This window comes from Pristiophorus japonicus, chromosome 24 (genome assembly GCF_044704955.1).
Source record: "Pristiophorus japonicus isolate sPriJap1 chromosome 24, sPriJap1.hap1, whole genome shotgun sequence".
Classification (NCBI taxonomy): domain Eukaryota; kingdom Metazoa; phylum Chordata; class Chondrichthyes; family Pristiophoridae; genus Pristiophorus; species Pristiophorus japonicus.
Window position 1 is genome coordinate 29,250,830 of NC_092000.1, and position 27,587 is coordinate 29,278,416.

At 43.6% G+C, this 27,587-nt stretch overlaps 1 protein-coding gene across 3 annotated transcripts in view; it reads left to right on the top strand.

The window, feature by feature from the left end:
• The window catches only part of pbx4 (pre-B-cell leukemia transcription factor 4), a 441,364-nt gene that overhangs the window by 349,652 nt on the left and 64,125 nt on the right, over window positions 1-27,587 (top strand). For all 3 annotated transcript variants that reach the window (XM_070867367.1, XM_070867369.1, XM_070867370.1), the window contains exons 3-5: window positions 874-1,118; window positions 3,689-3,879; window positions 21,150-21,285. In XM_070867367.1, coding sequence (XP_070723468.1) covers window positions 874-1,118; window positions 3,689-3,879; window positions 21,150-21,285 — 572 coding nt within the window. The remainder of the gene's footprint in view (window positions 1-873; window positions 1,119-3,688; window positions 3,880-21,149; window positions 21,286-27,587) is intronic.

The window sequence follows — 27,587 nt, forward strand, 5'->3', positions numbered from 1 at the left end:
GCGTGGAAATTTTGATGAACCCATATAAAACACTGGTTCGGCCTCAATTGGAGTATTGTTTCAAACTCTGGGCACCGGACTTTAGGAAGGATGTGAAGGCCTTAGAGAGGGCGCAGAAAAGATTTGCGAGAAGGGACTTCAGTTACGTGGATAGACTGGAGAAGCTAGGGTTGTTCTCCTTAGAGCAAAGAAGATTGAGAGGACATTTGATAGAGGTGTTCAAAATCATTAGGGATTTGGACAGAGTAGATAAAGAGAAACTGTTCCCATTGGCAGAAGTATCGAGAACCAGAGGACACAGGTTTAAGGTGATTGACAAAAGAACCAAAGGAAACCATAAGAAATAAACTTTTTTACACAGCCAGTGGTTAGGATCTGGAATGCACTGAAAGGGTGGTGGAGGCAGACTTAATCACTGCTTTCAGAAGGGAATTGGATAAGCACCTGAAAGAAAAGAAATTGCAGGGCTACGGGGGAAGGGCAGGGGAGAGGGACTAGCTGAAGCGCTCTTGCAGAGAGCCAGCATGGGCTCGACGGGCCGAATGGCCTCCTTCTGTGCTGTAACCATTCTATGATTCTAAATTCATGATCGCTTACAACAGGCAGGAGCTAAACTTTTGGTCACACAAGCGTGAGACTAGGCCATTTAGAAAGAGCTTCTTCATTTTGTTATATTAAAAAAAGTATTTAGAACCATTCTGAAGTAAAATTAAACAAATGTTTCTTCAGAGTTTAGGTTGAACCTCCCGTTCAGCCATTTAAAACTGCTGTACTGAAGAGCAATGTGCCTTGGTGATTGTAACTAGTGGTAAAATTATGTTTCCTTTCTTGGCACTTTATCAGGCTGTAACAATCTCTTTCTTCTCTACACAGTGCTGAGTATTCGAGGTGTCCAAGAAGAGGAGCCCCCAGATCCACAGCTGATGAGACTGGATAACATGCTGTTGGCTGAAGGAGTGTCTGGGCCCGAGAAGGGCGGAGGGTCAGCAGCAGCTGCGGCAGCGGCAGCAGCATCAGGCGGCTCACCCAATGAAAATTCCATCGAGCACTCCGACTACAGAGCCAAACTCACACAAATCCGACAGATTTACCACTCGGAGCTGGAGAAATATGAGCAGGTACGATCCGCCCAACTGAATAGTGTGAAGGATTATATCGCCCAACATCCACAGTGCATCAGATTTACACCATTTCAAATTTCATACCTGCATTCCTCAAACAAATCCATTCAATATCATTAAAATCAATTCAAACAAGAGGAGAAATGTTCAGGTTGATTGACTGTCAGACAGTAAACTACTTTGGTGGATTGACTTATAACATACTCATACTTCATCTCTGTGAAATGGCGCCTGATGTGCATCTTAATCATAATGAAAGCCAAATTGTACAACAGTTTAGTGAAAATGAGTTTCTTTACAGAGATCAACAACAACAACTTGTATTTATATAGTGCCTTTAATGTAGTGAAACGTCCCAAGGCTCTTCACAGGAGTATTATGAGACAAGAAATTTGACACCAAGCCACATGAGAAATTAGAGCAGGTGTCCAAAAGCTTGGTCAAAGAGGAAGGTCCTGAAGGAAAGAGCGTCTTGAAGAAGGAAGGAGAGGCGGCAAGGTTTAGGCAGGGAATTCCAGAGCTTGGGGCCTAGGCAACAGAAGGCACGGTCACCAATGGTTGAGTGTTTATAATTAAGGATGCTTAGGAGGGCAGAATTAGAGGAGCGCAGACATCCCGGGTGGGAGGGGTTGTGGGGTTGCAAGAGATTATAGAGATAGGGAGAGGCAAGGCCATGGAGGGATTTAAAAACAAGGATGAAAATTTTGAAATCGAGTTGTTGCTTAACTGGGAGCCAATGTAAGTGGGCGAGCACAGGGGTGATGGGTGAGCGGGACTTGGTGCGAGTTAGGACACGGGCAGCCAAGTTTTGGATCACCTCTAGTTTACATAGGGTAGAATGTGGGAGGCCAGCTAGGAGTGCGTTGGAATAGTCAAGTCTGGAGGTAACAAAGGCATAGATGAGGGCTTCAGCGGCAGATGAGCTGAAACAAGGGTGGAGACGGGCAATATTACGGAGGTGTAAATAGGCGGTCTTAGTTATGCTGCAAATATGTGGTTGAAAGCCAATGTCAGGGTCAAATATGACACCAAGGTTGCAAACAATGTGATTCATCCTCAGACAGAAGTTGGGAGCGGGATGGAGTCAGTGGCTAGGGAACGGAGTTTGTGGCAGGGACCGAAAACAATGGCTTCGGTCTTCCCAATATTCAATTGGAGAAACTTTCTGCTCACAGACAAGCAGTTTGGCAACTTAGAGACTGAAAAGGAGTCGAGAGAAGTGGTGGTGAGCTCGAGCTGGGTGTCATCAGCGTTCATGTGGAAACTGACGCTGTGCTTTCGAATGTTGTCGCCAAGGGACAGCATGTAGATGAGAAATAGAAGGAGGCCAAGGATAGATCCTTGGGGGTCACCAGAGGTAACAATGCGGGGAAGCCGTAGCAGGTGATTCTCTGTTGCAGCACATTATCAGTCATCAGTGTCTAAAGGTAAATTAATCTGGCATAGTTTGCTAATTTTGTAGACTACAGTGTGGACTAGAGAAAGTTTGCTCCATCTCTATTTCCTTCCTTCCTTCCTTCCTTCCTTTGCTTCATTCCTTCCTTTCCTTCCTTCCCTTCCTTTCCTTCCTTCCCTTCCTTTCCTTCCTTCCCTTCCTTCCTTTCCTTTCCTTCCTTCCTTCCTCCTTTCCTTCATTTCCTTTCCATCCTTCCCTCCTCCCTCCATCTCAAAATCAGATATCTGTACCCACTTCTCGTCACCTTTTCCCATTATAAATTCCTATCTGCACCATTATAATGGAAACTCCCTACGTGACATGCTGTAGTTACACTCTATGCAGTGGGGGCGCTGTAGCAGTTTCCATGTGAATGTAGGATTTTATAATGGCAAAAGCCAACCCGAAATCAAAGTAAGTGCAAGCGGACACAAGATTTTTAACAATTAGATTTTGTTTCATTATTTATATTACAAATTGCAGAAACCTACACATCTCCGTCAGGCTGTTTCACTGAATTTCCTTTCAGTTTGCAAACAAGTAACTGTAGTACTAGTGCAGCATCCTCCCATTTGGACTTTTGATAGTTCCAATAGTGTTTATAAAATCTTATTATTGGATTAACTCAAACCCTAGTCTTTCAAAATTCTGCAAACAGCACTTAGCACCTTAAATCAAGGTGGGAGATAAAATATTGGGGAGGGGAAAGTTTTTATAGATGAGGCACATGCCTACCAGCATGTTGGGTACTTGATAGGAATCATTTTGAAGGCACAATTCAACTTTGTGGTGATAGTGGGCTTCGAAGAACTTCCTAATGGCATGAATGAGTAAATAACTTTGAACGCTTTCCATTTTGTGCAAGGATACAATATATATAAACCCAGCTGTATAAAGGATTCAGTCTCAAGGATAAACACTGCCTGGTGCAACATTTCCTTCCGAAGTACTGGTTGAAGCATTGCCTGTCATCCATGCAGTACCTGGTCCCTAAGTGCTCAGAGTTTCACACACTGACTAATTAACAGATGCGGAAGGATGAAAAATACCATAGTTAGCACCCATCTGTGCATTTCATCCGATGAATCCCTGGCTAATGCATATTCTAATTATGCTTTTCTTGTGTTTGCAGGCATGTAGCGAATTTACCACACATGTTATGAACTTGCTTCGTGAACAGAGTCGGACCAGACCCATTTCACCAAAGGAGATCGAGCGGATGGTTTCTATTATCCACCGCAAATTCAGCACCATCCAGATGCAGCTAAAACAGAGCACATGTGAGGCGGTCATGATCCTGCGCTCTCGTTTCCTCGATGCAAGGTAGGATGGTACTGGGATTCAAGCCACAAGCATCTGCTGTTCAATTAGATGGAATAACTTTGTTGCTGCCAACAATTAAATTAAAAAAATAATTCACAAAGCACCCCTTTTAAGTGACCTAGTCAAACTTAAACCTCATTTAAAATGAATCCCTATACCTCTATCAATATATGGGATATAGAGGCACTATCTTTATGAGAAGCATTTTCACTTCTTTACAAGCACATGATGCAATTTGCATAGAAAGATATCACTTTGATCACTTATGATAAAATTACACACAGCTCTTCTAGCTCTTGTACATGCGAAACAAACAATTTGTCAGACATTTTTTCACAGTAATAGTACACTTCAAATACATTGCTAATACTTTGATAATGCTGTATCAGAGCAAACATGAATTGTCTCCTTAGGATAGAGGATTGGCTAACAAACAAACCAGAGAGTCGGGATAAATGGTTCATTCTCGGGTTGACAATCAGTAACTAGTGGGGTGCCGCAGGGATCTTTGCTGGGACCTCAACTATTTACAATTTTTATTAACGACTTGGAAGAAGCGACAGAGTGTAACGTAGCCAAGCTTGCTGACGATACAAAGATGGGACAAAAAGCAATGTTTGAGGAGGACACAAGAAATCTGCAAAAGGACATAGACAGGCTAAGTGAGTGGGCAAAAATTTGGCAGATGAAGTATAATGTTGGAAAGTGTGAAGTCATGCACATTGGCAGAAAAAATCAAAGAGCAAGTTGTTAATTAAATGGAGAAAGATTGCAAAGTGCTGCAGTACAGCGGGACCTCGGGGTACTTGTGCATGAAACACAAAAGATTGGTATGCAGGTACAGCAAGTGATCAGGAAGGCCAATGGAATCTTGACCTGTATTGCAAAGGGGATGGAGTATAAAAGCAGGGAAGTCTTGCTACAGTTATACAGGGTATTGGTGAGGCCACACCTGGAATACTGCGTGCAGTTTTGGTTTCCATATTTACGAAAGGATATACTTGCTTTGGAGGCAGTTCAGAGAAGGTTCACTAGGTTGATTCTGGAGATGAGGGGGTTGACCTATGAGGAAAGGTTGAGTAGGTTGGGCCTCTACTCATTGGAATTCAGAAGATTGAGAGGTGATCTTATCGAAGCGTATAAGTTTATGAGGGGTCTTGACAAGGTGGATGCAGAGAGAATGTTTCCACTGATGGGGGAGACTAGAACTAGGGAGCATAATCTTAGAATAAGGGGCCGCCCATTTAAAACTGAGATGAGGAGAAATTTATTTTATAAGAACATAAGAAATAGGAACAGGAGTAGGACATACTGCCCCTCGAATTTGCTCCGCCATTCAATAAGATCATGGCTGATCTGATCATGGACTCAGCTTCACTTCCCTGCCCGCACCCCATAACCCCTTGTCCCCTTATCGTTTAAGAAACTGTCTATTTCTGTCTTAAATTTATTCAATGTCCCAGCTTCCACAGCTCTCTGGGGCAGCGAATTCCACAGATTTACAACCCTCCGAGAAGAAATTTCTCCTCATCTCTGTTTTAAATGTTTTATTCTAAGATCATGCCCTCTAGTTCTAGTCTCCCTCATCAGTGGAAACATCCTCTCTGCATCCACCTTGTCAAGCTCCCTCATAATCTTATACGTTTCGATAAGATCACCTCTCATTCTTCTGAATTCCAAGAGGCCCAACCTACTCAACCTTTCTTCATAAGTCAACCCCCTCATCTCTGGACTAAACCTCGTGAACCTTCTCTGAACTGCCTCCAAAGCAAGTACATCCTTTCGTAAATGTGGAAACCAAAACTGCACGCAGTATTCCAGGTGTGGCCTCACCAATACCCTGTATAGCTATAGCAAGACTTCCCTGCTTTTATACTCCATTTCCTTTGCAATAAAGGCCAAGATTCCATTGACCTACCTGATCATTGCTGTACCTGCATACTTTCTTTTTGTGTTTCATGCACAAGTACCCCCAGGTCCCTCTGTACTGCAGCACTTTGCACTATTTCTCCATTTAAATAATAACTTGCTCTTTGATTTTTTTCTGTCAAAGTGCATGACCTCACACTTTCCAACATCATACTCCATCTGCCAAATTTTTGCCCACTCACTTAGCCTGTCTATGTCCTTTTGCAGATTTTTTGTGTCCTCGTCACGCATTGCTTTTCCTCCCATCTTTATATCGTCAGCAAACTTGGCTACATTACACTCAGTTTCTTCTTCCAAGTCATTAATATAGATTGTAAATAGTTGGGGTCCCAGCACTGATCCATGTGGCACCCCACTAGTTACTCGTTGCCAACCCGAGATTGAACCACTTATCCGGACTCTCTGTTTTCTGTTAGTTAGCCAATCCTCTATCCATGTTAATATATCTCAGAGAGTTATAAATCTGTGGAATTCGCTGCCTCAGAGAGCTGTGGAAGCTGTGACATTGAATAAATTTAAGGCAGAGATAGACAGTTTCTTAACCGATAAGGGAGTAAGGGGTTATGAGGATCGGGCAGGGAAGTGGACCTGAGTCCATGATCGGATCAGCCAAGATTGTATTAAATGGCGGAGCAGGCTCAAGAGGCCGTATGGCCTACTCCTGCTCCTATTTCTTTTGTTAAGTTTGAGAGGAGATTTGATAGAGGTGTTCAAAATCATGAGGGGTCTGGTCAGAATAGATGGAAAGAAACTGTTCCCATTGGCGGAAGGGCGAGAACCAGAGGACACAGATTTAAGATGATTGGTGAGGTCAAAGGCGACATGAGGAAAAACTTTTTTTACGCAGCGAGTGGTCAGGATCTGGAATGCACTGCCTGAAAGGGTGGTGGAGGCAGACTCAACCACGGCTTTCAAAGGGATTTGGTTAAGCACCTGAAAGAAAAAAAATTGCAGGACTACGGGAAAAGGGCAGAAGACTGGGACTAGCTGAGGTGCTCTTGCACAAAGCCGACATGGGCTCGACAGGCCGAATGGCCTCCTTCTGTGCTGTAACCGTTCTATGATTCTATAAACGTGTTTGAAAAGTCAACATTAGTTATGCAGTAAGGTTACATTTTATCTGGCAATAGTATTGCTATTGATCTAAACTAGATTAGGTATCTTCCATTTCAGTCTAGCACATTATAAAAAGAAAGACTTGCATTTATATAGCGCCTTTCATGACCAGTGAACTTATCAACACACTTTACAGCCAATGAAGTACTTTTGGGGTGTAGTCACTGTTGTAATGTGGGAAATGCGACAGCCAATTTGCGCACAGCAAGCACCCACAAACAGCAATGTGATAATGATCAGATAGACTGTTTTTGTTATGTTGATTGAGGGATAAATATTGGCCAGGACACTGGGATAACTCCCCTGCTCTATTTCGAAATAGTGCCATGGAATCTTTTACGTCCACCTGAGAGAGCAGACGGGGCCTCGGTTTAACATCTCATCTGAAAGGTGACACCTCTGACAGTGCAGCGCTCCCTCAGCACTGTACTGGGAATGTCAGCCTAAATTGTTTTGTGCTCAAGTCTCTGGAGTGGGACTTGAACCCACAACCTTCTGACTCAGAGGTAAATGTGCTACCCACAATTTTTTGTTGATCTTTTAACTTATATTTAAAATACTCTTTTAGGTTTATTCTGCTCCCCATAAAAATCTGGGCATTCCTTCTTAACTTGCAAACACCTCTCCCTTCCAAACCGTCTGAACTCTTTCTAGGATATCCTCATCCCAAAAGGTTTCTTGCAGCCACAACAGGTCAGTGACTTTAAAACACTGCAACCACTGCTGCAATTTCTTCTCACCCCTCAGTCCGTTCACATTAATCGAGATCAATATAATCATGGCTCCTAATAAAGGAAGTATGCCTGATAATCCACCCATCATTTAATCTTCGGCCCTTCCCAACTCTTCGGGCAGCTGTTGCTTTCTCCTGCAGCCACCGGCTCTTTTTAACCTCCTGTTTCAACCATCCCTGCAGTTTCAGTCTCTTCCTTACATTAGGTTTAGACCGAGGCGTTGCCCCTTCTCCATCCTTCTGCCCCTCACTAACCTTTCCTTTTGCACATGATGCTACCCCACTCCCCATTTCCATATCTCCATCCCCCCTGACTCCTCACTCTCGAGCTCGTCTGTAATCTTCGTCCCTGTTCCCCGTCAGATACATAATCTCCCTTGGACAATCTTCCTGCTATCACGATTTCTCCAACAGTGCTGCTCCCTTCGGCCTCATCGTCACTGCTGACCCTTGCTCCCCGTTTCTTCGCTCTCTGGGACAATGGCCCATCTTCACCTATCTTGCTCCCTTTTGGCGTATTTGTCTCTCTGCTCCCGTCCTGCTGCCCCTTTAAGGCTCCTGCCTCTTGCACCCTCTCCTTGTCTTACCCCCTCCTCACCTCAAGAGGTCCGACTCCCCATCTTTCTTTGGAGTACTTCCACTTACCCTACACCCGCCTCCGCTCCCGCCCTCCCTCCCACCATCACCCACCCCCCCCGGACACCAATTCCTTAAGGAGAGCCGAGCCGTATTATGGCTTGACTCTGCCCTTGATCCGTGATGTACTCCGCTGTCGTTGTCCTTTTCCACCGTACACGGTGTGTTTTCCAAGATCTCCATCCTGTTATCTGCTCCGCAATATTCTGCCTCTTCCTGCGCCCTTTTCTCCTTCCATTCACCAGCTGTGTCCTCCTCCTGCTCCGCTCCTCTGGCCACTCCACTCACATCTTCTGCTCTTTCTCCCATCTTCTCATCACTCAAGGGGCTTCTTTCTGCCTCACACTCACAGCGGGTGGGGCCTTTGTGACACACCCCACAGCTCTCTGCCTTGCAGCTCCGTGCAATGAGTTCTGACTCGCTGCAGGTCTGAACAGCTTCTTGCAGGGTGGTTGTGTCCAAGACAATAATAACAAACCTTCACCTGGTTATCGTGCAGACTTGGAAGTACTGCAATCCTTCCATTGTCTCAAATTTCACACTGTAGGGCAATGACTTCACCCCTTCTGGGAATCGCACCTTTACATAATGGGTTCCATCTGCTATCTGCGTTACTATAGTATCTCCTCTTTATTTTCGAGCAAATTTTAATGTCCCACGACTCCAATTTTTTTATTAGCACATCGTCCTCAATTTAAACCAGCAGGTATAAGAATGAGACCACCACGTCTTCAGAATATAGCAGAGATACCTCCAAGAACTTATTTCTAACCTTCAAACTCCGTAAAAGTCTTTTAACCTCCTCTCGGCCACTGACCGTCACCTTGAACCTAACCTTCGGCTTTGGTCGGCAGGTAAAGCAGCTTCCTCGCCACAGTCCTCATGTACTGCCTGGATAATATCCCAAGCTCATATCTCCTTATTTAATGGAGCCAGTCTCCTTCTGGTGATTGGCCAAAAGCAACGTGCCTTGTAATAGAGCTCAGTATCCTGTTTGTTTTGATGATTGCTGCTCTGCAGTGACCGGATATAATCACTATTAAGTCCTATCAGTCCCATAATGTCCAGCATTTTCCCCTAGCGAGTTTTAGGCCACTAATTAAATATGTACGTGTCCTATTTTTTCTTCCAACCGTGCACTTAACTGTATTGAAATTCACCTCCCCACTTTACAAATACTGACTGCATCCTTCTGTAACTATCTGACTGCTTCATCTGATAGTGATCTCTTAGTTTGGTATCACTGTGAATTTTATCAGTTGACATTAATTTTTAATCAATAATTTAAATGTTTATCTCTGGGCAAAATGCAAGGAATAGCGATTAAGCAGCCCGTTTTTCACCTTGCCCCATTTTATTTTCCATTGACTGCCAGTTCGCTCTCATCCATTTTTCACTTAGCAATAAAAGTTAAAATGACCCTCATTGTGTTTCTGAATCCAGTTTATTTTATGTTGATTGGAAACAGGGGAATATCTCAAGCGCCTAACGTGTGCCCACTGCTTCACTTTGATCAGCTAATTTCTTATCCACCTTTCAAGTCTTACTTAGAATACCCGTGGCCTTAAGCCTGGGTAGATCATAAGAACAAGAAATAGCAACACGAGTAGGCCATATGGCTCCTCGAGCCTGCTCCGCCATTCATGGCTGATCTGATCATGGACTCAGCTCCACTTCCCAGCCCGCTCCCCATAACCCCTTATCGCCTTATCGTTTAAGAAACTGTCGATTTCTGCCTTAAATTTATTCAATGTCCCAGCGAATTTCACAGATTAACAACTCTCAGAGAAGAAATTTCTCCTCATTTCTGTTTTAAATGGACTGCCCCTTATTCTAAGATCAGGCCGTCTAGTTCGAGTCTCCCCCATCAGTGGAAACATCCTCTCTGCATCCACTTTGTCAAGCCCCCTCATAATCTTATACGTTTCGGATAAGATCACCTCTCATTCTTCTGAATTCCAGTGAGTAGAGGCCCAACCTACTCGACCTTTTCCTCATAAGTCAACTCCCTCATCCCCGGAATCAACCTAGTGAACCTTCTCTGAATTGCCTCCAAAGCAAGTATATCCTTTCGTAAATATGGAAACCAAAACTGCACACAGTATTCCAGGTGGGGCCTCACCAATACCTTATTCCTTGTTCGACTTCCAAAATCCGGAATTATGGAATCCAGAATGTTCCGGAATCCGGACACCAGGCCGATCCGTGGCGGGGTCGTTTGGAAACCGGAAAATGTTCCGATATCCCAACTACCCCTGGCTCGGCGAACCGACTTTGCCCCGGCCCGACCTCGCCAGCCCCGATTTCACGCGGCCCAACCTCGCCCTGGCCTGACCTCGCCCCGCCCGACCTCGGCCCGCCCCGACTTCACGCCGCCCGACCTCGGCCCGTCCCGGCCTGACCGCGCCAGCTCCGATTCCGCGCGGCCCGACCTCGCCCCCGGCACCCCTCCCTCCCTCCCCTTTACCTCAGCTGCCCGACCCCACCTACCTCGGGCCAGACAAGGAACACTTCCACGGTGGCGGGCCCCGCCCGATCAGGTCCTCTTCGGCGGGACTCACGCGAACATCGCCACGGCGGCGAGGCCCCACTCGAACAACTCATCGACAAGCACCCCCTCCCTCCCTCCCCCTTTCTGACATTCCGAAATCTGGAAATACCCGAAACTGGGCTTGGGTGTTTCTGGATATGTGACATCACAAAGACATTCCAAAATCCGACAAAACGCAAAATCGGAACGGCTTCCGTCCCGAGGGTTCCGGATTCGGGACGCTGCACCTGTATAGCTGTAGCAAAGACTTCCCTGCTTTTATACTCCATCCCCTTTGCAATAAATGTCATTGGCCTTCCTAATCACTTGCTGTACCTGCATACTATCCTTTTGCGTTTCATGCACAAGTACCCCCAGGTCCCGCTGTACTGCGGCACTTTGCAATCTTTCTCTATTTAAATAATAACTTGCTCTTTGATTTTTTTTCTGCCGAAGTGCATGACCTCACACTTTCCAACATTATACTCCATCTGCCAAATTTTTGCCCACTCACTTAGCCTGTCTATGTCCTTTTGCAGATCTTTTGTATCATCCTCACACATTGGTTTTCCTCCCATCTTTATATCACCAGCAAACTTGGCTACGTTACACTCAGTCCCTTCTTCCAAGTTGTTAATATCGATTGTAAATAGTTGGGGTCCCAACACTGATCCCTGCGGCACCCCACTAGTTACTGGTTGCCAACCCGAGAATGAACCATTTATTCCGACTCTCTGTTTTCTGTTAGTTAGCCAATCCTCTATCCATGCTAATATATTATCCCCAACCACTTGAACTTTTATCTTGTGCAGTAACCTTTTATGTGGCACCTTGTCAAATGCCTTCTGGAAGTCCAAATATACCACATACACTGGTTCCCTTTTATCCACCCTGTTTGTTACATCCTCGAAGAACTCCAGCAAATTTGTCAAACATGACTTCCCTTTCATAAATCCATGCTGACTCTGCCTGACCGAATTTTGCTTTTCCAAATGTCCTGCTACTGCTTCTTTAATAATGGATGCCAACATTTTCCCAACCACTGATGTTAGGCTAACTGGTCTATAGTTTCCTGCTTTTTGTCTGCCTCCTTTTTTAAATAGGGGCATTACATTTGCAGTTTTCCAATCTGCTGGGACCTCCCCAGAATCCAGGGAATTTTGGTAAATCACAACCAATACATCCACAATCCCTGCCGCTACTTCTCTTAAGACCCTAGGATGCAAGCCATCAGGTCCAGGGGATTTATCTGCCTTTAGTCCCATTATCTTACTGAGTACCACCTCCTTAGTGATTGTGATTGTGTTAAGATCGAAGCCATTGTCTTTGGTCCCCTCCACAAACTCCATTCCCTAGACACTGACTCTATCTAAAAATGAACCAGACTGTTCGCAACCTTGGTGTCGTATTTGACCCCGAGATGAGCTTCCGATCACATATTCATGCCATCACTAAGATCGCGTACTTCCACCTCGAATCCTGATGAATCCCTCATCCATGTCTTTGTTACCTCTAGACTTGACTATTCCAACGCACTTGTGGTCAGTCTTCCATCTTCCATCATCTATAAACTTAAGCTCATCCAAAATTCTGCTGCCGTGTCCTAACTCGCACCAAGTCTCGCTCACCCATCACCCCCGGTGCTCATTGACCTACATTGGCTCCCAGCTGAGCAAAGCCTCGATTTTAAAATTCTCATCCTTGTTTATAAATCTCTCCATGGCCCTCGCTGTATCATCGTAATCTCCTCCAGCCCTACAATCTACTGAGATATCTGTGCTCCTTTTATTCTGGCCTCTTGAGCATCCCCGATTTTAAACGCTCCACCATTGGCGGATGAACCTTCAGCTGCCAAGGACCTAACCTCTGAAATTCCCTCCCATAAACCTCTCCGCCTCTCTATCTCTCTTTCCTCCTTCATGATGCTGCTTAAAACCTACCACTTTGACCATGCTTTTGATCATCTGCCCTAATTTCCCCTGATGTGGCTCGGTGTCAACGCTCCTGTGAAGCGGCTTGGGATGTTTCACTACGTTAAAGGCGCTATATAAATACAAGTTGTTGTTGGTTTCATGTGAAACTTTAGTAAAGGCTTTCTGGAAGTCTGACTATCTGTATCACTGGGCTTGTCAACATCCACCTCGGATGCCAATTCCAAAAAAAAAAGGCAAGGAAGTTAATTCCTCTGCCCCCGCCCCCTCGGAACTCTCTTTAACAAAGCTTTTGGTCAATCCTGATTTGTCCTTTCGTGGCTTGGTGTCTGTTTTCCATTTGGCTTTGATGAAGAAGCGTAGGACTTTTTTTTACTGTTAAAGGCAGTATACAAATTCAAGTTGTTGGTCAGGCAGCGTCTGTCCTTTCTGAAACCGTATTGGCTGCCGCTTAACTAAGTTCCTTTCAAATAGATAATTCTCAATTTACTTCCTAATGATCAGTTGTGTTATTTTGCTGGCATCTGCTGCAAGACTAACGCAGTTGTATTTACCTGGGCTTGTTTTACCGCCTATCTTGAAAATAATTGCTGCAGCTTCTAACGCTGAGAATAGAGTGGCTGCATAGCTCGTGGTGATTCAATCAATAAACAATTGACCACTTTATTATGTCTGGAAGAATATTTTCTCCAATGTGCATCTTCACAATCCTAAACTAGGGTAAAGGGAGGGTGCTGTAGGTTTTAACCGAACTCTCCAGATTAAACAGAACAGAACAGTTCAGCATTAGCATAAAAGATACTTTAAAGTTTAGAGGGGAACATCTGGTGGACTAAATGATTACTAGATGGAATTCACTGGCGGATTCACAATGGAGACTAGTGCATGGCGATGAGGGACAAAGTTCCGTTCTTAAATGTGAATATTGAGTTAATTTCTTAAGCAAAAGTAGATTTTCATCATTTATACTTTGATCACAATGAAAAGTAGGTCTTCAATGTGTCTGAATCATGGACAGTTAGGATATTTGTGAGTGCCACAGATTCCCTCATAAGAACATAAGAAATAGGGGCAGGAGTAGGCCATACGACCCCTTGAGCCTGCTCCGCCATTCAATAAGATCATGGTTGATCATCGACCTCAACTCCACTTTCCCCTCGATTTCCATATTCCTTGATTCCCCTAGAGTCCAAAAATCTATATCTCAGCCTTGAATATGCTCAGAGACTCGGCATCCACAGCCCTCTGGGGCAGAGAATTCCAAAGATTCACAACCCTCTGAGTGAAGAAATTCCTCCTCATCACAGTCCTAAATGGCCTACCCCTTATCCTGAGACTGTGCCCCCGAGTTCTAGACACTCCAGTCAGAGGAAAACAACCTCTCAGCAATTACCCTGTCAATCCCCCTTCAGAATCTTGTATGTTTCAATGAGATCACCTCTCATTCTTCTAAACTCCAGAGAGTATAGGCCCATTCCACACAAACTCACATCATAAGTCAGCCCTCTCATAAGAACATAGAAATAGGAGCATGAATAGGCCATTTGATCCCTCGAGCCTGCTCCGCCATTTAATAAGATCATGGCTGATCTGATCATGGACTCAGTTCCACTTCCCTGCCCGCTCCCCATAACCCTTTATTCCCTTATCGCTCAAAAGTTTGTCTATCCCCGGCTTAAATATATTCAATGACCCAGCCTCCGCAGCTCTCTGGGACAGAGAATTCCACAGATTTACAACCCTCTGAGAGAAGAAATTCCTCCTCATTTCAGTTTTAAATGAGTAGCCCCTTATTCTGAGATTATGCCCCCTAGTTTTAGTTTCTCCTATGAGTGAAAATATCCTCTCTGCATCCAACTTATCCAGCCCTCTCATTATCTCATATATATTTCGATAAGATCACCTCTCATTCTTCTGAACTCCAATGAGTATAGTCCCAACCTACTCAACCTATCTTCATAAGTCAACACCTTCATCTCCGGAATCAACCGAGTGAACCTTCTCTGAACAGCCTCTAATGCAAGTATATTCTTCCTTAAATACGGAGACCAAAACTGTACGCAGTACTCCAGGTGTGGCCTCACCAAGACCCTGTACAGTTATAGCAGGACTTCTCTGCTTTTATACTCTATCCCCCTAGCAATAAAGGCCAACATTCCATTTGCCTTCCTGATTACTTGCTGTACCTGCATACTAACTTTTTTGTGTTTCATGCACAAGGACCCCCAGGTCCCTCTGTACTGCAACACTTTGCAATTTTTCTCCATTTAAATTATAATTTGCTGTTCTATTTTTTCTGCCGAAGTGGATAACCGCACATTTTCCTACATTATACTCTATCTGCTAAATTTTTTCCCACTCACTTAGCCTGTCTATATCACTCTCATCTCAAGAATCAAATCTAATGAACCTTCGTTGCACCCCCTCCAAGGCAAGTATATCCTTCCTTAGATAAGGAGACCAAAACTGTGCATGCAGGTACAGTAATTTACATGAAATGGCAGAAATGTGAAACAAATATTTTGTATCTGTTTTCACAGTAGAAGACACAAAAAACATACCTAAAATGGCGGGGAACCAAGGGTCTAATGAGGGTGAGGAGCTCAAGAGCTTCCTGATATATATCCTACAAATACTATCTACTTCGGCCGCCTGAGGAAAAGGCCCTCAAAACTGTCACCAAGCTCATGGTCTATAGAGCTGTAGTAATACCCGCCCTCCTGTATGGCTCAGAAACATGGACCATGTAAAGTAGACACCTCAAATCGCTGGAGAAATACCACCAACGATGTCTCCGCAAGATCCTACAAATCCCCTGGACGATAGACGCACCATGTTAGCGTCCTCGACCAGGCCAACATCCCCAGCACTGAAGCACTGACCACACTTGATCAGCTCCGCTGGGCAGGCCACATAGTTCGCATGCCAGACACGAGACTCCCAAAGCAAGCGCTCTACTCGGAACTCTTTCACTGCCAGCGAGCCAAAGGTGCGCAGTGGAAACGTTACAAGGACACCCTCAAAGCCTTCCTGATAAAGTGCAACATCCCCACTGACACCTGGGAGCCCTGGCCAAAGACTGCCCTAAGTGGAGGAAGTGTATTCGGGAGGGCGCTGAGCACCTCGAGTCTTGTCGCCAAGAGCATGTAGAAATCAAGCACAGGCATCGGAAAGAGCGTGCGGCAAATCTGTCTCACCCACCCCTTCCCTCAACAACTATCTGTCCCACCTGTGTCAGAGACTGTGATTCTCGTATTGGACTGTTCAGCCACCAAAGAACTCACTTCAAGAGTGGAAGCAAGTCTTCCTCGATTCCGAGGGACTGCCTATGATTATGATAATCCATCTATTAATGTAATAAAACTGGTACAGTAGCACATGCTTCCTGTGCTACACTTCAGGTGTTATACTTTGGCCTCGCCTTTTCTTGATTGGCTGAAATTTCATATTCACAAAATAACAACAAATCAAAAGTGAGCAAGAATGCAGAAGTACTAACCACGCACGAAAACACTGGACCAGTTATAAACAGTCACCAGAATGTTTTTTAAAATCTATTCATTCATGGGATGTGGGCATCGCTGGCAAGGTGGCATTTGTTGCCCATCCCAAATTTCCCTTGAAGGTGGTGGTGAGCTGCCTTGAACCATAGAAGGCAGTTAAGACCACATTCCTGTGGTCTGGAATCACATATCTGGCCAGACTGGGGAAGGACAGCAGATTTCCTTCCTTAAAGGGCATTGGGTTTTTCTGACAATCCGGTAGTTTCATGGTCACCATTACTGATCTATTCCAGATTTATTTAATTGACTGAATTTAATTTGCCCAGTTTCCGTGGTGGGATTTGAACTAATGTCTTCAAATCATTAGTCCAGTAACATAACCACTGTGCTACCGTATCCCTCAGTATGAGTTGGGAGAAAGGGAGCCAAATTGCTCTGAAAATGTTTTGTCCCCTCAAATATTGAAAATAATGTTTGTAGCATAATAAACATAGAAATGACATATTTCACAATAATAGGATTAAACTTTTGTATAAAATTATCTTTAGGTATTTTACTTTAGTATTTTACTGAGACCTGAGTCTCTCTTGAAAAGCCTAGGTTTGGAGTAATATGCTCCTTACAGTAATCACTGTCAGCTAAGACTATATGACAATTTGCAATGCGCTGCAGTCTGGGTATATACATTGTGGAGCATTCTCCCACAAAGCATCACTACGATTCTCTTTGGTAGCTGTGAAGCATGTCTGCCCTTGGACTATAACAGTGATTGGGGGGTGGAGAAAGTTGGTCCCTGTCGCCCGGCACCATCATAGAGGTAAATGTAGCTTCCCAGGTGTCTATGATGCCTGCCTGAAACATTATGCCTTTTGCATATGCAAATTAGAGATCTAATGTCTGTTCAAATCCCTTCCTGGAAATTGGTCAAGGTCTAGTCTGAGCGATACTTAAAGGAACCACTGGAGGCTGCTGAAGAAAGAGTCGGTAAACTTATTTTTGTTTACCGTCCTATGGAGCCGGGAGGAGCAGCTGTGTTCCCCCTGCGGTTCTCTAGCGGCCGCTGTCTGTGAGCAAGCATGAGAAACGGCAACCAAGAGAGGCTGGTAGAACGAGGGAGTGAGAGAGAGGCTGGCTGGCACAGAGAGTCAGAGGCAGTTTCTACAAGAGTGAGCACAAGAGGGACCGGCTGTGAAAGTGAGCATTGGTGAGCCTGGTAGAGGAGAGACTGGTAGAGGAGAGGGAGCAAGAGCAATGAGAGGCCGGCTCAGAGAGAAAACAAAAGAGTCTGACAGAGAGCGAGAGAATAAGTGGCTGGCTGAGAGAGGGGATGACAGGCAGATAGGCAGAGATGGAGATAAATAGACAGGAGGCAGAGAGATAAGAGACAGAGACAGACAGTCACAGTGAGTTAGACAGAGACACAGACAATAAGAACTTTAGATTTTGTAAAATGTATTCTAAAAGTGCCTGCTTTACTTGTTTATACTGAGAATTCAAAACCAATAATTGTTGGTATAAGATTGTTTCTGTAGCTGTGGTATCTCTTTATTTATCTATCTGCAGTTGTAGAAAATACCACTGATTTTCTAGGAGCAAATCAAATAATACTAACTTCACTGTCTCCAGGGAGATCTTTTACAAATGTTTTTTTCCAAATTCTTTCTTCCAAATTCTTTCACTGGGGATGTGCATCTCTACCCGCCCTTCTGCAACAGGATAATCTCGGACTCTTCCTGAGAAACACCATGAAAGATTTGCAGTTGGAGACCCGAGGCCCGTCTGCTCTCTCAGGTGGACGTAAAAGATCCCATGGCACTATTTTGAACAAGAGCTGGGGAGTTATCCTCGGTGTCCTGACCAATATTTATCCTTCAAAAACAGATTATCTGGTCATTATCACATTGCTGTTTTGGGATCTTGCTGTGCACAAATTGGCTGCCTCATGACATCAGTAGTGGGGAAAATGTTGAAATCAATTATTAAGGATGAAATAGCAGCGCATTTGGAAAGCAGTGACAGAATCGGTCCAAGTCAGCATGGATTTATGAAGGGGAAATCATGCTTGACAAATCTTCTGGAATATTTTGAGGATGTAGTAGAGTGGACAAGGGAGAACCTGTGGATGTTGTGTATTTGGACTTTCAAAAGGCTTTTGACAAGGTCCCACACAAGAGATTGGTGTGCAAAATCAAAGCACATGGTATTGGGGGTAATATGATGTGGATAGAGAACTGGCTGACAGACAGGAAGAAGAGAGTCGGGATAAACGGGTCCTTTTCAGAATGGCAGGCAATGACTAGTGGAGTGCCGCAGGGCTCAGTACTGGGACCCCAGCTCTTTACAATATACATCAATGATTTAGATGACGGAATTGAGTGTAATATCTCCAAGTTTGCAGATGACACTAAACTAGGTGGTGGTGTGAGCTTTGAGGGGGACGCTAAGAGGCTGCAGGGTGACTTGGACAGGTTAGGTGAATGGACAAATGCCTGGCAGATGCCGTATAAAGTGGATAAATGTGAGGTTATCCACTTTGGGGGCAAAAACGCGAAGACAGAATATTATCTGAATGGCGGCAGATTATGAAAAGGGGAGGTGCAACGAGACCTGGGTGTCATGGTTCATCAGTTGTTGAAAGTTGGCATACAGGTGCAGCAGGTGGTGAAGAAGGCAGATGGTATGTTGGCCTTCATAGCTAGGGAATTTGAGTATAGGAGCAGGGAGGTCTTGCTGCAGTTGGTGAGGCCTCACCTGGAATAGTGTGTTCAGTTTTGGTCTCCTAATCTGAGGAAGGACTTTCATGCGGAGAGACTTGTTAACCTGTGGAATTCCCTGCTGCAGAGTTGTTGATGCCAGTTCATTGGATATATTCAAGAGGGAGTTAGATATGGCCCTTACGGCTAAGGGGATCAAGGGATATGGAGAGAAAGCAGGAAAGGGGTACTGATGGAATGATCAGCCATGATCTTATTGAATGGTGGTGCAGGCTCGAAGGGTCGAATGGCCTACTCCTGCACCTATTTTCTATGTTTCTATGTTTCTATTTCCCACATTACAACAGTCTACATTACTACATTCCAAAAATTCTTCATTGGCTGTAAAGCGCTTTGAGATGTCCAGTTGTCGTGAAATGCGCTATATAAAAATGTAAGTCTTTCTATTAAACATGGAATATGGCTCCCGCAAAAATCATGAATAATACAAATTTCCAATCAACTGATCAAAATGCACTCGGCTTCAATTAGAGATATGTTTCTCTCAATATTATATCGTATATCTTTTTTCAAATGCTTTATTTTCTCCTAAACAATAAGGACTATTATTGCTGAACTTCCTGTTTACATGTATGTAAGTTTTAATTAACATGGCTTCTGTCAAGAGACTGCACTGTCCAGTTTTATATACGAGGGACGGGGTTATCAGGTAATTTATGTTGCGCTTATTTCCCTGGATATACTGGGAACTAGTCCCATGGTAGGAAAACAGATAATCAGCTTCCTTGAAAGGGATTTAGTCGGATACTGCTCCCTTCCATGTATTCATGACCTTCATCAATACATAACTCCCTAAATGTTGGTCCAGGAACTTCTAGCTGGGGGTCTACAGATGGGGGTAGCCTCGACTAGGGATGAGAATTTTGCACTGATTTGCTTCATTGCCTCAAATTCTTCTGATCCAGAGGATGAGGGTGCCCAGAGGGTGAGGGTATCCAGCGGATGAGGGTGTCAGTGGATATAACTTAATTGGGTTTTCAGATGAAAAGTGTTGGGTTTTCAGATGAAAAGTGTTACTGTTCCAAATGTGAGATTTAAAAAGACAAAATTCCTGGTTCCCCAAAATCCTCTTTAATAAAATACTGGAGAAAGTTTGAATCTGAAAATCTGTTAACATGATGTCAGGAATATACGTCTTTGAAATATGTGAGCTCTGACAATGCAATTTTGTTACTTACAGCAAAAAATTGCCGTCTGCAGTTATTTGCAAATTAATCTTTCTTGGCTTAAACTTTAAATTTTTTTTTTCCTTTTTGTGTTTCCATCTTGCAGTAGGGAATATTTTGAGAATTGGACTCAAAGTGTGTGATGAATGTCTGTTGTGAGGGAGACAAATATTTACTGTAGGACTGCAGTAATTCGTATCAAAGCAATAGTTTAGCTTTCAGTGGTTTGTTAGGTGCAATATATAGAGCAGCTTTATTTAACAATATATCTTTTTAGCATCTACTGTTCGCGAAGCCATATGATGGCATGATCTTGGAACATATATGCTCTACTAGACTGTATAAATAGGGTAATATTTTACATTATCCTATTTAGTTTCAACGGTTTCCTGCCTCAAAAAATGAAATTTAATCCCGAACATGATGTTTTCCCTCCTGTTAAATTGATCAAATCGGTTTGCTCTCCTTGCTTAATGGAGTATTGTGTCCAATTTTGGCCTCTACACTTTAGGAAGAATGTCAAGACCTTGGAGAAAGAGCAGAGGAGATTTACTAGAATGGTACATGAGGGGCTTCAGTTACATGGAGAGACTGGAGAAACTGGAGTTGTTCTCCTTAGACCAGAGAAGGTTAAGGAAAGTAAAAACAGACAATGCTGGAAATACTCAGCACATCAGGCAGCATCTGTGGAGAGAGAAACAGAGCTAATGTTTCAGGTTGATGACTTTTCGCTGGCCTCCTTTTGTGCTGTCAGACTTTATGATTGCTGACCTGATGGCCAATAGATGGCATAGCATGGTCAGCATGCAGAATGAAAAAAATCGCCATGGCTGAATAAGGTATTGTGTGGTGAGTAGATTTGGTCTGATATAGAAGGATAAGATTAAATACTTAAGATCCACTTTAAACCAGTGACACTCAAAACTCTTCATTTTTTTGTTTCACTTCAAAGGCGAAAACGACGCAACTTCAGCAAACAGGCCACAGAAGTCCTGAACGAGTATTTCTACTCCCACCTGAGTAACCCCTACCCTAGTGAGGAAGCCAAAGAGGAACTGGCAAAGAAATGTGGTATCACAGTGTCACAGGTACAGCCTACTCTCCCAGCTTCAGCCTGGGACTCGCCTGCAGTCCACATCCACAGATATCACTACACATTTCCCTCAAGCCAGCTTGGAGAAACAAGCAAAGCAACAAATGTAGGAGAAAAGCTTAATATGTAAAATGTGCTTATATATCAGTACATATGTTGATCTATCTGCCAGGGATTCTGGGAAAATATATTACGAGATATTGTACAATATTAAATTAATGGTTGCTGGCACTGCAGTTATACTGCATTATGACTTTTGCTGTAGTCCAACATAGAGAGAGGTTCGAAAACACTTTCGTAAGACTTTTTTATTAATGAATTTTTTTCAAACACATAGCTGGTGTGATTATAGTACAGTATGCCGCTTTTTAAGTCCAAGTCTAAATCAAGTGTAACCTTGTGTATGGACAGTGCCACTCTCCCACAAGGATTGGCGACTACCTCTTCTAGTCAAATCTTAACATTTTAAAAATATTTTACATCAATTAATGTGTCATAATAAAACCATTGTTCCTACTCTGTATGTAAATATATTCATGGTTGAAATAACAAGGGATTACATTTGCAGTGAAGGTAAAAGCATGTCAATGTTTTGCCATTCTGAGTTGCGGTGTTTATTATGTGATACTGTTACATACCTGCCAATTCTTCCAGTGCCAATGTCAGGCCAGTGATTTTCCTGTCCGCTCATGTTCCCGTAACTTAAGTCCAAAATTTCATGTGTTTGCTGGTAGCCTTTATTGCTAAAGGCTACAGTAGCTGCATATTGAGGGTAAAAAAAGGTCAGGGACTTCAGGTACCAGCGTGTACAACTTCTACACCTTGTCTCCTCAGTCCTCAGGTAGCAAATTCAATATATTAGAAATGGCGTCACTTAAAGCGATCGATGCAGGGTCTGTAATTTGGCCCCTGTTTGGTTGGACTAAATGCTTTTTAGTGTATTCTTCCACTTTTACACCTCCCCACGACTCAAGTCTCCAGTTTTTGTTTTCCAACCCAGCTCATGAAATTCTCTGTAAATGTTGAAATGCTGGCAGGTATGTTTTTGGCCCCCCCCAAAATTTTATTTTTGTTGCAAAATTGCATTCCTTTGTGACATTTTTTGTGTTCAGGTGATTTTATCGGCAAAATGTTGACCATTTTGGGATTTATAAATTGTACTGGTAATGTCCAAATTAAAATGAGTTGAAAAGAATAAACCTGATAAGGCATTTTTGTTAAAAATGGTACATTACAAGCCTCCAAATGGAAATGGGTCTTTGGCAAGCAGACCATCTCCTTTATCCAGTCGTTCGGTTAAGCAAACACTGCTGAATGTGTGGAGAATGAATCGATGTGTGAAGAAATATTCTCTTTACATGAACTTCTCATCAAATAGGCTTGCTTCGTTTTTAAATTAGCCTAACTTGGAAATATCCCATTTAAAGGAAAAATCTGTGTCTTCAGAACTAGAAACAATAGATGGATTATATTTACAGTTTAAGCCCTAAGTGTTAACCCTCCAGTGCAATTGTGTTTTCATTTTGCATTATTTAATCATTTACGTCATGGTGTTCTTTACCAGTGCAGATTAATATAGAGCAGGCTGCCATATTGTGACATAATTATTCCAGTTTGCAGCACTATCTTGTAATATTATGATGCCACAACACTGTATGTTATCAGGCAAAGGTAAACAAAATAAAATGCATGCCTTAAATTTGAGCTGAAATTCTTGTTTCTGTGGTAACTGAGTCCCTGGTTCACTGTAGTGTGGTTGCTAACCTGCTCTGGGCAGATAGTGATTGCAGCCGGAAACATAGCTGGGTTTGTAATACTGGAAAGGTGTTTGATATTCCCTGGAATATCCACTGCACAAATTCACAAGTGGACACACATTTGGAAAGAGACTGTAGCTGCTTGGTGCCTGTCCCAGTAATCTATGACGGAGGGAGACCAAAGTGTCTGCAGGGTTTATCCTGCATCATCACTGCTGAAGGGCATCCTACCAAACTTGGCAAAGACTTCAGATTAGCAGATCCCATCAAAGTCGTTCACTCAGCACTGGAGGAGTGGAATGGGAATCTCAGGAAATACTTTTTTCTGTTTGTTTTTAGGGTACTTTCACATTGTGACATTGCAAACGCCAGCTTCTATGGTGGTTTCTATTGAAATGTTGCTTAAATTTTAAAGGTCTGTAATCAGTAAAAAAAACAATGGAAAAAATGAATATAATTTCTGGCATACTTTAGAAAACATAGACTTTTCCTTTAAATCACATACCTGGTGTAAGAATATTTTAACAGTTTTTATCAGGCAAATTATAAAAAGAACCACAAATGCCATATCAGGTCTATGCTTTGGAGCGATACATGTTTTTTCAATTTGATATTTCTGTGCATTTTCTTATGAGTATGAATATACTTTATTTTGAGTCCCAGTGTACCCAATTACCAGAGCTTTTGATATATAATTCATGGAAGGAAGAAAAGCAGATGATGCACTGCTACTTGGAGCACTGTGAGCTCCCATTATATAAGAGCAGTTCTCTGAAATAGGATGAATTTCTTCCTCACCTTTGAAGATAATGTACCTTTTTTTGTAAATTAGCTCTTTGCAATTCTGTACATTGTTAACAGTGTTTTGCTGCAAGTAGCAGGGGATTATGTGTCCTGGTACAGGGAGGGGAAAGTAGTGGCTAGTTCAACCCAAGAATCCCCCGTGTGCCTCCTCTGAACTCTTTGTAGACCGGGATCAAGGCTAGGAGGCAATCGGCAATGATCTACGGCATGATCTAAAGAGGGAAAGATTTTTTTTAATAAGCAGACAACAAGGAAAGATAATATACACAATAGATACTTGTGTCAAAGAGGGAAAAAATAGGAATGGTGGAGTGGCTTCCAGATCTGGGTGATCGCAAATGGCCTATCAGAAACTAGATCTTTTGGATATTTGTTTAGGTATAAGGTTAGCGAACGCATATTAAATGCTTCTAGCTGTCTCCTGCAGGCTTTTTGCTGGTGAACTTTGTCATTCAAGTATTTGTATCTTTCATTACTGACCAGTTTCGCCATGCATTGCATAGCAGAAAGGGGTAACTCTTGAAAAAAATAGTATATGGTTTAATATGATAGAAATAAATAGTTTTACTCGAAATGAATTGTGTTTTATCCAAATTAACCACTATCCTTTTTATTTTATGGCTGTAATATGTACAAGAACCATCTGCCTCTATTGTTCTTCAGTAAATCTCTTGCTTGCTGTTCCCTGACTCCATCATAAACTTTAGCATTATAGTGTTGTAAAACACCTCTTCCTGTCACATGAGCGCCACATAAATAGTCTGGCACATAATAAGGATAGTTAGTGTGATAATGGGAATGTCAAATTCCAAAATGCAAACTGCTGAAAAGCGAAGCAAACTGACCTATCTGGATGGATTTACTGCTGGTGAGTGTCACTCTCTGGCATTACATGTTTTAATTGGCTGAAAACACAAATCAAATGATCACTGATGAACAATGCAGGAAAGTTATTTGTACCAAAACCAGAAACGGAACCAATCGAATTGCACTCATTCCTTTTTCAAAAACTTTTCATCCACTATCTTTTCCCCTGACTGCAGGCGCAAAGCAAAAGCCCCCATTTGACTCAGGGAATTTTAACTCCTGGGCCTCATTTTAATATGAGTGATGGGCTGCCCACGTGATCATGTCGGGAAACGAGGTGCCCGCCCATTTTCACAGCGCAATTTTTGTCTTATTTAAAGCAGAAATGCACCGCATAAAGCAAGACTTCATTCCTGAAGCCAGGTTTCTTTGAAACGGTGCGGAGAGACTTAGCTTTGGAGTAGTGAGTCGGAGGGCTGCTGCCAGGTTTTCAGATGCCTTCCTGGAGGTCTTCATGGTGGTCAGTGTAAGGAGGGAGGTACTGTTCCCCAGCTCCCGCAGGACCATCCCCGGATCCACTCGCCAGCATGGCTGGACACAGGTTTGGCTGACAAGGGTCAGTGCCAGCAGCATCACCCTCAGGACCTGACTACACAAGAGCAGCAAGATGGTGAGTACAGCTCTTCATCTCTCTCAACAACATCAGCCAACATTCCTTTCATCTCCTTCGCCATCATTCCAAACGCACTCACCTCTTCCTTTGCTCTCTTCACACCCTACACTAACATCATTCTCTTCTCACCTCCTAGCTTTGCACAACCAGAAACTCCTCCCAGCATTATTTACTCACTTCACATTCCACAAACTTGGTTCTCCATTCATCACCTTCCCCATCCTCATTCCATTTTTCTACTTCTCCAGCTCTAAGCACATGCATTATATGTATAAGTCCTACACTTACCTTTTCAAAATCCACTCACACACTCACACCTACTCTTTCTGCAGGACTAGACAGCACATAATGCTGGAGAGGATGAAGACCAGTATCTAATATCGTAACTCTCACCCAAGTGGAGCAGGAAGCCCTGGAGATCATTAGGGAAGGTGAGACTGGTCGATTATCTGAGCAGGGTGCCTGCATATAACTTGTAACTCTTCATTAGCCTCAGGAAATATTCAGCAAGTTTCACAACTTCAAGCTGCATTCTAAAGATTGTCACCTGCAAATGTCCAGCGCCATTCTCACTCTTGTCCTTTTTCTCTTTCCTCTAGGTCCTTCTCAGCTGCAAGAGCTTCCTACAGAAGACATCTCAGAGGAAGACAATTCTCCTGAAGATGCAACATCAGGCACTCCATCCCTCCCAAACACCAGCACGGATATTGGCATTCTATGTAGTTAGATAGTGAACTAGAGGGGTCCGCACATGACGGAAACACCCAACACTAATGTGCAGCAGCAGGCACAGGCCAGGAGACAGCTTGCTGCAGGATGAGATCCTCTCCAGCTTTGCTAAGCAAGGCAGAGACGAGGACTTCAGGGGCACAGCCATAAAAGGAAAACTGTTTACCTCTCCGATGCAGTTATACCAGGTATTGGAAGTCCTGCCAAGGAGTTTCAGGACTATGGCTGAGAGTGTAGAGGAGTTCCTTTCTAGTCTGTGTGTTGCCACCTTGCATTACATCTGCACTCTGCAGCATACTTTGGAGAATGTGGCCACCTTTAGGGACACTGCAGCTGGGCTCTCACCACAGAGTCAGTGTCATCAGTCTTTGCAGCTTTGCTGGAAGGTCAAACGGCTGCCACGCAGACTCTGAGCATGACCTTGGAGCAACAGTTGTCCACCTTGGGCAGATTAGTTGACTGAATAGTTAGGGACTTTTAAGAAGTCGCTGTCGCACAGATCAGTGGAAGTGATGAGCCCTAGCCCCATGGGAGCGGTACACGATACCCTCTCGTAACACATCTAAACCTTCGCCACCCCCTCACCTCATGGTGCCAGTGAGTCAGCTGGGCCAGACTGCCTTGGTAGTAGATATGGTACATCAGTCTATGGCCGGGCCTTCACAGCCTCGAACACCCATAGATCTCTGGCCAAGAGCATCTCAAGGGTTCCAATATGAAGAACAATCCCTTTCACCAGCTCTTCTCAGGCCACTGAGGGAGCACCTCAAAGAGCAGTAGAGTTAGGAAACTTTCTTGTAAGAAAGGCACCATGGGTTGACACTTGGCTGAGAAATGAATGAAAGGCAATTATTATCTTTACCATTAAATTAATCACCTTTATCACATTTGGCACTTTGGCCTGCAAGTGTGGTTTAGTTGCAACATTTGATTCTACATTGTTAGTATGTCATTAGTATAGAAGTTGTCTGAATGGTTTGAATGTTCTTTAATGCAGGATGAAGGTAGTGGTGAAGGATGTAATAAGGGTTGTTGATTCAGAGGAACATTGTGTAGGTCTTCAGGGGAATGAGTAGGTGAGCGGAATTGCGGAGCAATTAAATCATCCTTTGCAACTTTTGTTGCAGGGTGTTGAGGTGGCTCTTCTTCTGCTGCTCCCCCACCTTCCCCTGGGCTTGTTCATCCAATGACGACTGCCACTGTTGCCCTCTCCCTCCTCTAGGTGTAGGCCTCTCTGTATGACTGATGTGGGAGACTCTTTGCAGAGCATATTGCAGGTCGCCCCAAGATCTGTCCAGATTCCTGAACCTCTGTTCAGCAGCCCCATGATGTGCTCAATAATCATCCTGGTGACCACTGCGGCTTTGAATATTCTGTGTTGCTCAGTCATGCTGAGTTTTGGAGGGGTGTGAGGTGCCACGTGTGTAGGGGATATCTCTTGTCCCCCAGCAGCTATCCTGTCACATTGGTGGAAGGATTGAATATCAGGGTTTGTGTTGCAGGAAAATTGAATTGCGACAGCTGCCT